General features: G+C 36.1%; 1 protein-coding gene across 1 annotated transcript; it reads left to right on the top strand.

Moving 5' to 3' along the window:
* The first annotated feature begins 2,170 nt into the window (after positions 1 to 2,170).
* On the top strand, positions 2,171 to 5,905 carry LOC122304075 (transcription factor TCP4-like). The gene is made up of 3 exons (XM_043116119.1): positions 2,171 to 2,368; positions 2,847 to 4,268; positions 5,630 to 5,905. The coding sequence occupies exon 2, from the start codon at positions 3,221 to 3,223 to the stop codon at positions 4,226 to 4,228; it is 1,008 nt and encodes a 335-aa protein (XP_042972053.1). The 5' UTR covers positions 2,171 to 2,368; positions 2,847 to 3,220; the 3' UTR covers positions 4,229 to 4,268; positions 5,630 to 5,905.
* Positions 5,906 to 10,685: the final 4,780 nt, after the last annotated feature.

The raw sequence follows: 10,685 nt of genomic DNA, 5'->3' as shown, positions 1-10,685 counted from the left end.
CTTCAACACCACATCATCCACATTCTCTCTCCAAAAACCATATGATCTTTCCCTCTTTCTCTAATTAGCTAGGGAAAAGAATTTCCCTAACTCCTGATCCCTCCCTCACCATCAAACCCTTAGAAGCTATTTTTACAAAGTTCTTTTATGTTTTCTTTCCTCTTATAGTAAAAATATGTAATCTATCACCTTTCGAACGTCTCCTTCATACCTGTGTTGCACCGCACCACTCCTTTTTTAGGTCGCACGTTGATCGACAAGTTTGAAAAAGTAGAGCCATAAACTAATCTTGCACCCCAATATCGCGTCTTCAAGAGACATATTATATCGCTAGGTTTGATTCCGGCCATGAGCTCTTTGCAAATTGATACAAACAGTATTTGAGCATCATGCAAACCGACGAAGCTCAGTTGTTTTCCCTAAACTCATCAGAAGTTAACGTCGGAATCAACTTAATTGTAACAGAGAAAATGGAGTTCGATCTTCTACAGATTTCCCGATGACAACATACATATAAAGTGTAACCCTAATGTCGTAGAATCTCACTATGACATGAAAATTAACCAAAGTGTGGTACATAATGCTTTGGACCATTTCTGTAAAGCTAATGATCATGTAAGTTGCATCGGCATTAGAGTCTTCACCAGGTATTTGTTAGGAGTTAGACTTTATCTGAATTGTTGCTCTCGTACGTACTATCTGATGCTTAGTGTTCTATGGAACACCGACCTACTAGAAAAAGATAGATGGAAAAAAAGGTACAATTTTGAAGGACTTTTTTTTTTTTTTCCTTTCTGAAAAGTACCATCCATTTTTTTATGATAAAAAATTTGAAAAAGAAAAATTGTGATGGTGATGTACGAGATTCTATATTGTTTAGAAACAAGAAGTTCTTGCTCTTTATAATATTTCAATGAGACTTCAATTGTATTATTGATTTATTATTTTAGAATATAGATTATGTGGTTCAAACCTTCTATTAGAACGTTACAAAATTCCTAACCCAGAGACTCCTCGACACTTCAAATTATTTATGTACAAATTATATATATAATGCATGTTGGAAGGAAAGATTTTACATGATTGGTTGAGGATTACTCGGCAGTTGAATACGTAGCTATAGTACTCTGAACACCTTCTTAGCTCAAACTTAAAAAGGGATTGAAACAAAGAATAAATATTAGATCCAATCTTCTTCGGTTCTTTCATTGCCAGTCATGAAGAACTGTATTTAGATGACATTGCTATTCCAATCAAATTGATACTTCAAGTCAAGTTAGGGCCAGGAATCAGGATCACATTTATCATCTCTTCACAAGTTATGCTGGGAAACCAATTTGCCTCCAATTTCCAAAATATGAAGAAAACTTAGGTTGTGTTTGGATAGTAAGATAATCTCATATATTCTGTGAATAATAGTGAAAAAGTAATAATATATTGAATAGTAGTGAGAAGTAATTAAAAATAATAATAAAATAATGAATAATATTGATGTATTCTCATAATACTCTAGTATCCAAATTAGCCCTTAATGTAACTGTCCAACGTTTTAAATGGTCTGTTATTCCACACGTTTACATTCTCATTAGAACATATACATATGTCTAATGCGTATATCTGTCTTGATCTCGAGCATATTAATACTTCTCATTTTGTATAGCATGTGTACGTCACTTTTGACGATTACAAGTCACGCCTAATTAATGGTCTCTTTTGTTACTGCATTTGTGAACTCCATCTCATTAAACTTGGGTAATACCTCAGCAAAAGGAAATTTATTTTGTTCATGTTTTTTCCTCTGGTTTCATAATTTTTGGGAAGCCACATATGACTCTTGGGTCTTAACGAATGATGCAAAAGAAGGGTGCAGTCAGAGAGATGTCGCCTTCGTAAGTGTCGATGAGGGATGTTTGTCCTTTCTTTCTAAGTGAAATCAACATCTTAATGGTGGAACTTTAGAAGTATAGTCAGAGAGAAACCAGGAAAGCTGTTGGATATCATTATCAAAGCCTTCAAAAAGGTGGGTGGGGAAGAGGTGGCCATTGAGAGCCACGTCTTTATTAACCATGACTCTAATCATAACTCCTCACCAAACAGTTCTGATTATAAGGAGTCATTAGAAAGTTAAAAACATTTTATACACATGCGTGCGCCCGCACACACACACATAGAGAGAGAGAGAGAGAGAGAGAGAGAGAGAGAGAGGGAACTGAGAGAGTAGGGTTACAGAGATGACTAGTTGAGTTAGTTTCTGACTAGATGTTATATTTGTGTGCTTTTAGGAGCTCAGATGACCAAAGATTTTTATCTCCAACGCACCAAACCCTGCACCCTCTGCAGAAGCATCAACAGCTCTCATAGGCCAAAGGTACGATTGTCTCTACTATCTTACTCCTCCACAATCCTCTTTTCCCTTCCTCCTTAGTTTAGTTTTTCGATTTTCTCCCTCCCGCTTCATACATCTCATACTATGTACCGATTAGTTTCACAACATCAGTCAATTTTTCAATTATAAAATATTATTTTCCCTTCTTCTGTAGTCTTTTTTCTTTTCTTTTTTCCCATTTTTCATGGTTGTTATCAGCTGTAGCTGGGATACTAATTTTCATTATTTTCCAGCATATTTTTGTACCCACATGGAGAGAGTTGAAACTCACCCATCTGCTCTGTTTTACCTTGTCATTTTACTCTCTGTAGAGATGCAGATAGATGAGTTTTAATCATAAAACTTTTTTCTGCTTTGAATTTCCGTTTACTAATTTTACTAAATTCTACTGCTTTATTTTTTTCGTATTTTCAATGTGGGTTTTGTATCTATTGATGCTATTGGGATGTGGAATCCGAAGATTGCAATGGCAGGGCTTTTTTGGGATCAGCAACATAGCATGGCTAGCACCAGTATCTGGTTTCAGGGTTTGTGGCAGTAGCTGATAAAGTAGCAACGAGCGACAGCAAGAACAAACAGAAGCAACTGAGAGTAGTACAAGAAATCAAAAAGTTCCTGGAAAGAGCAAAATCAGAAGGGCTAGGAATCTGGATTTCCAGAGGAAATTTCAGTTTCCCCTGACACCTATCCACAAAATTACAGCCCCAATACAACAAGTACCACAAGAACAAGACCTTGGCCAATACCCCCAGCACCTTCAATCACATGGGGAACGCATAGTCTCTCACCAAACAGAAGCACTCAACAAAGAGATTTTTGACCTAACCAGAGGCTATGCAAAGCACAGAAACAATGGGCATGAAGAGCACCGGAGGAGAGATAGTCCAAGTCCAAGGTGGCCACATTGTCCGATCCACTGGCCGCAAAGACAGGCACAGCAAGGTCTACACTGCAAAAGGTCTCCGCGACCGCCGGGTACGGCTCTCGGCGCACACCGCCATTCAATTCTATGATGTTCAAGATCGACTAGGCTACGACCGGCCCAGCAAAGCGGTGGACTGGCTAATCAAGAAGGCCAAGTCCGCCATTGACAATCTAGCTGAGCTACCACCATGGCATCCGCCTGGTACTTCTAATGCTACATCAGAACAACCAGACCCAGATGCAGGCACAACAGAAATGACAATTGCAGAACAATCAGAGTCTTCTGGCTACAACTTTCAGCTCCATCGGCAATTAGCTGAGAATCCAGATGACAATTCAACCTTCATTCCACCAAGTCTAGACTCTGAGGCCATCACAGATACCTTGAAATCTTTATTCCCGACAAGTTCTGCAACTTCCTCTATCAATTTCCAGAGCTACCCACCTCATATAATTTCAAGCGCCTCCAACCCCACCCAAGATCTTGGCCTATCCCTCCACTCTTTCCAGGACCATTCAGCTCCAAACGGCCAGACCCTTTTCGCGGGGTCGGCTTCGGTCGGATTCGACGCCAATTACCAGAGAATGGTAGCTTGGAACAGCGACGCAAGCGCAGAAAACAGAGGTGGTTTTGTCTTCAGCTCTCCCGCGTTGCCACAGCAAGCATTGCTGGGCCAAGGCTCACCATTTGCACAGAGGGGACCCCTTCAGTCCAGTTTTGCCCCGTCGGCTCGCGCTTGGGAAGATCTTCCTACAGCCGCGTCGCACCAGCAGAAAACACAGCCAATTCATCAGTCTTCGATCATTGGAAGCCGGTTTGTGAGCGAGCCAAGCTTTTGCATTCCAGGGATAATTCAGGGTGAGGAGGAGCAGAGTGCCCATAGGCCATCCTCTTCGCGTACCAACTCCCGCCATTGATTTAACAAGCACTGAACTGAACCGTTTTTCTCACTATTGGGTACTGTACTTAAATTCCCTTTATTCCAATTTCTCGGTTTTTTTATTATTCTTCTTCTTATGCTATTTATGTTTGTTCCAATGGAGAATTTAACAAGAAAAACGCCTTTTCTTTTTTTCTTTTTTTTTGATGTTTTGTTTTCTAAACCAATAATAATGCAAATAGAGAGGAGGCTAATTTTTCCTTGAGCTCTAGGGTGTCCTATTATGTGAAAACTTTATAGGAGAGGAGGCCAATTCAATGGTCTACCTTTGGAAAAGATTATCCGTTTGGATTCATCACTTTGTTTTTCTTAAGACTAAACAAATAAATTTCCAGTGTTATCATGTTTTATTGGATGATATACTGTTCATTACTTCTGGCTGTTTTAGCTCAACTTTTTTTTTTTTTTTAATACGTGCTTCATTTGTTTAAGTAATATGACTATCCAAGCTGGATTCTGGTCTTCTGTTGTGTTGAGAACACAAGTAGAATACAGTTAATTCCTGCCACGCTTTATTTTTAACTCAAAAATTATGTCTTTAACCACGCTTATTGCAAAACTATATTCAGTAAACTGTTTTGAATGATGTCTCTACTGTAGTTAAACAAGAATGAGCTGTTTTCTTTTACGTCCAACAAGAGAATATTGGTTTTTGTCTTGTTTTATGTTTGCTGTCTCCAAAGTAGTTGTAATGAACAGTTCATTAGTCAACTAATGTTTCAGACCTTGGCAGTTTCCTTTTAACCTTATTCTCTGGCCTATTTAAACTATTTTGTCAATACATGTAGCGTGGGGGCTTTAGAGCGGGAGTTGAGAACCATGCATGTTCTTGTTACTACAGTGCTCATTTCCTGTTATAAAATTAAAATATTATTATAATATAATATTTTAATATTATTTTTATTTTAGAATTTAAAAGATTTGAATTGTTTTTTATATTTTGTTCAAAAGTTTGAAAAAATTGTAATAATTAGATAATGATTAGATAAAAACGTTGAAGATTTGAAATTAAAAAGCGTTTATATTTGTGATGTTTGAATATTAATATGGGATGGGATGAGATGAAAGGACTTGGAAGGACTTTGTTATCCAAACCAAGGCTAAAGCCAACAAAGATATGACACATCAACTAATAGGACCAGAGATTATGATGAAATACAGAATGAAAAACATCATTTAGATGTTATCTATGAGCTTGTTCTTGTACTGTTGTATACAAAACTCTCTGGAATCATTTTTCTCTCCTCATTTTATCATTTTTTTAGACTTGCACTCTTCGTACTGTGGTTATTTGGAATAAGAACTAAAAGTTCTGAGTCAGAGAATCACTCTTTATCGTTTCATATATTAACGAGGGTATTATTGATGTGGTTTATAGGTGGGGAAAGAGAAAGGTGTGCGCTCTTGAGACTCAAAAGTCTGCTGTGTGGTTGGCTTCAGATGGTCGAAGTAGATCAGTGTAATAGCAGTCTTGTAAAATATTTTGTAGAAATTGAGGACCTTTAGATTGAATGCAGAGTATGTAAGGTTCATTCATATTCAGGCCCAACATTGGTTACAGGCCCCATTTTTCTACCTTTCCAATACCAAATAATTATCCGAATTTGTAAGATTTTCATTTTATTTTTACATAAAATTTAATGGGAATTTAGTAGCTGACAGATCGTTAATTTGTAGGGTAGAAAAATTTTGCTTATCATTTTTACACTACATGCTTATTTTTATGTTATATATATATATATATATATATTTTTTTTTATCTCTCAGCAAGTATGAGGTATAAGAATTAAGAGTAGCTAAACTCTCTAGGGTATGTAATGAGAGTTGAAAAATAAATAAGGAGTTTTTTAAATGCTATTTTCATCATTGGTTTTAAAGGAGTTCTTCGATCTGATCATAATTGTCTGTGAAAACATTGTTCGGTTTAAATTAATATAATGTTTGTTTGTATTTATGAAAGAAAAATGATAGAATGTCTTATGGCTTTGTCTTCTCATTTTAACTGTTTATATATATATATATTTAAATTTTTTTAATTTAATAATTAAGAAAGTGACTATTAATATATTGATTTTTTTTAAATATTAAAAAAATACAATTTATACTAGGACACATCTCAAAATTGGGCTATAGTGATGATACTCCACCTACTTCTACCTCCCTTTTATATTTTAAAAAAAAAAAATTGCCATGGTGATATAAGACATCGGATTAAAATATTATATAAATTTTAAAATATTATTCTTAAAATATTTTAAATTAGATTTAATAGGTTTTAGAGACCTGTAAAATGTTTTTGACTCATCTTTATACATTTGCCGTATAACTATTTTTTGGAAAGGTTCATGAACGCATCTTTATGAACCTTGTTAACATCATGTTTTGTATTCTGGACAATTCTGCTGCACAACTTGCTAAACTTGCATAATTCACTAGAATGAGGGTTCGGGATGGTAGGGGACACCTTTGATACCGAAGTTAGTATCTAAATGTAAATAACTTGATGAGGGAGAGTGATAATAGAAATTGCTCCTCTCCAAAGATCCCCTATCTGAACTCGGGACGAGTTTATATACCTCGGTCAAGGTAGTTTCAAGCACTGCCAATGCATTGTGGAGGGGCCGTACTTGGTGTCGAACTAGTGGCAGGGTGATTGCTGGCCATGCCAATCGTCGTCTAGTCATTTTGTGCGTGGGCTTGCTTCCTTCCCACATTTGTCCTTTGTGGCAAGTGAGGGGAAGGTATGCCTACTATTATGGCTTCATGAGCATGCTTGAATGTGAAAACATCATTCTAACACAAATATTTTTCAATTTCAAATTTTCAAATTTTTAACTTTTTATCTAATTATTAAATGATCATTAAAAATTTTTCAAACTTCCAAACAAAACATAAAAACTAATTCAACATTTTCAAATCCAAAAACAAAAATTATATTAAAAAACTATATTCTAACATTCTTTTAATTTTATAATTTTTTATTCAACTTTTTTTTTTTCTCTATTTCCAAAATCCCATAAAAATCTTAACTCAAACCATTTAACTACTTTTCACAAATTATCTCACTATTATTTACATATTTTATAATTATCTTATCTTATTTGTGTAACCAAACGAGGTCTAAGAGGACCTTCAATTAGGATGTACCATGTCTTTTGTAGTCATAGGTATGCTTAGCATGGGGGTCATTGGGATCACTACCCTCTAACTTGGTGAAATGAGTATGAGTGCAAGGGTAGAGGTGGGTAGAGGGGTACTACTAGTGGTAGTGGTAGGAGTAGGGATAGGGGAGTTAGCACTAATGCTAATACTTGGACTTGACTCACTATCCATTCATATGAACTCACAAATACTTGACATTATGCAAAATTTACAAAACAATTAAAATCATACAATCTTAAACATCATAATTGATTGGAGTTTTAGTTTTGAAACCCCAAAACACTTTTAGGATTTCAAAGCTAAAACCCAAAACATATCCATAATCAAAATTGAAACCCCAAATCATAGTAGGTGAAACCTTAGCTTAATTTAGAGTTTTGGATCGAAACCCTAAATTAACATAAAGCAAATAAAAATCACAATCCAATGTGACACCTTAAAATAATCTAAGTGTTCAATCCGAACCCCAAAACTAATTTAAGACTTCAAATTGAAACCGTAAATTAATATACATAAGATACAAATCACAATCCAATCTCTATAGAGCACAGAACACAATGCCATCCACCAAATCCATTGATAAGTCTCATCCTTCAAAGTTTGAACACAATTATAGAGGGGTTTCAACTTTTGAGATACTTACTGAGGTTCAGAACTCAAGAGAAAATGCAAAAATATTAGGAGTGCTTATAGACAGATTAAGCTGCAAATGCCAACAACATTAATAGTGAGGGTGTGTGTGTGTGTGTGTGTGTGTGTGTGAGAGAGAGAGAGAGAGAGAGAGAGAGAGAGAGAGAGAGAGAGAGAGAGAGAGAGTCTCAAAGATAGTTAGAGAGTGTGTGATGCCCCCAGCCTCCGCTTGAGATTAGACAGTGACTGAAGTGTCGGGACATACAACACAAGTTACATACACATCGTACATTACAGTTAAGATGCAATACACCTATAATCTAGCAATATGTAGTAAATTGCAACAAATTTTTTTTAAAACTACTTTAGGGATGGTGGCAAATAATTTAACATGGTACCAATGTAAAATCACAAAAGATAATGCTTCCATAAACAAGTTTCCAAAAGAAGTAATAGTTTGAAATCATTTCCCCAAAACAAGAGACCATCCAAAAGATTGTTTTTTCCAAAATACCTTCAGAATACTATCACCAAATCATGCTCCAGCTTGCCTCATTTTCAAAGATCCATTAAGAGATAAACACCAAAAGACTAAAGCTTCTCCAGCTTAATTCTCTTCTCAAGGAACCGATCCTTGCTTAGGTTCCTGAGTCGCTTAAGGTCGTCAATAAGTTGCGAGACTTTAGTGAGGGTCTTGTCGATGGACTCCAAAAGCTTAGGGATCGAGGGCTCATAAGAGGTAGCCTCCATTTTCGGCACTATCTTGTTTGGAGGTGCCATCCTCTTCCATTTTGTCATCTAGTTCTAACATTCTGGTTGGGGAAAATGGTAGTGAAAACTACCACCGTGAGATTTCAAGAAATCTCAATAAGTAACCAGTCAACGTACAATAAATAACACAAGCATATATAAGCAAACCACAAACATTGGCAGTTTATAACAAATGCATGAACATGAACTTTTGCATAGAAACTTTGACACATGCAACTTCAACTTCTCATAAACGTTCTTTTTATCTTTTGGACTTCTTAACACGAATCCATATCATTTGAGCTTGGGTTTTTGTACTTATCATAATATACCATATCATAACCTTTCATGGCATAGCACATCATATCATAGGGCTCAAATGCATTGTTCATTTCATGATTCACATGATTGGATACCTCACGGCTCCCCTAAGCATCATATGTTCCCCGCTAGTTACCGCATTAACCATCAATCCCTTTGATTGAAGTGACTACGTCTTATCATGAACATTCTCTTTGTACAGTAGTTTGCATATTTTGCCTTCACCGTAACACTCACCTACTAGCTTTTTAGGTTGAATCTTGTTCACGTATTCTTTCATATGAACCTTTTGAGACCCATCGACTATACTTTATCGACCCAGAGGTCTCCACTCGACTTTAAATACTCCAGAGTGGACAAGGAGTTTCACTAGGGCATTTTCCCGTCCTAGCATTTGAGGTCATGATAAAAATTACTTAGACTTCTCACTTTGAAAAGTATACACTCCAATGTATGGAACATGACATAGCAACTTATCAAACTCATGCAAATATGGATAAACCGAAACACATATGAGCCAAAACACAATGTACATCTCACAATATGGCTTGAAAATATTAGAACATGCAATCATAGGATGAATACATGTAAACATATATAAAATGCACTCTTTCAAACCTAAAACAGATTCGGTTTCTTCTCAAAATAGCCTTGGCTGAAACATACAAGTCCTCCAAACATGGATTTTCATCAACTCATTTCATAACCACATGCTTACACACATTCATGGATCAAAACAAGCACACATAGCATATGACTAGGTTAAAACCGAAACCCTAAACATGGCATATCCAAGATATACATTAACATATCATCATCCAACCATGGCATTTCATCTTTATAGCAAACACAAACAAACATTCTACAACATAACGAGATTCAATTGAAAAAGTAACAAACAAGAGTTTATTATACATATACAAGAGTTTTTCAAAGTAAGTTGGAAGTTTACTTACAAAAAATCTAATCGCATATACTTAGCACAAATCTGTAAAATACATGCAATACATATTAGAAACCACTAAAGATCCTAGTTTTGGAGTGAGGGTGGACATGTATGTGCACCTTTGTTTGTGAAAAATGCTTTTCAAACCAAACCCTAGAGTCGGAAACTCTTGAGGACTAAAAACCCTAGCTTTTCTCTTGGTTATGGTCGTGACCTTCAAAATTCGTGCTTCCTTTGCTCAAAATACCAAAGGTATCTAGGGTTCCTTCTTCCTTGAAGAGAAAACCCTAGTTACAAGAGTGAAAGTATGGTTGTGAACAAAACCCTAAAACCAAATGACCATGGTGACTTTTTCCTCTTGGCTGTGTGTGTGTGTGTAAAGGAAATGTGGAATCGTTCTCACCTCTTTGAACTCTTCCTCTAGCTGAATGGTGTAGGGGGATTCCTTAGGATTCACGAATTAGTATAAGTGAAATGGTGGCATATGGTTGGTGAGAAAGTGTATGAATTGGAGAGAAATGGTGTGTGCCGAAAACTCTTAGAAAGAAAAGTGAAGATTGAAGCAAAAAGGACCTCCTACCTTTTTGGCTACCCCTTTATATAGAAAACCTTCTATTCCTCTAGA

The sequence above is a fragment of the Carya illinoinensis genome, chromosome 3, assembly GCF_018687715.1.
Source record: "Carya illinoinensis cultivar Pawnee chromosome 3, C.illinoinensisPawnee_v1, whole genome shotgun sequence".
NCBI lineage: Eukaryota > Viridiplantae > Streptophyta > Magnoliopsida > Fagales > Juglandaceae > Carya > Carya illinoinensis.
The sequence above is the reverse complement of the archived record's forward strand: the minus strand, read 5'-3'. Positions and strand labels throughout refer to the sequence as shown.

Excerpts from the sequence above, each read along its gene's own strand:
- LOC122304075 (XM_043116119.1), top strand. The coding sequence starts at position 3,221 with ATGCAAAGCACAGAAACAATGGGCATGAAGAGCACCGGAGGAGAGATA.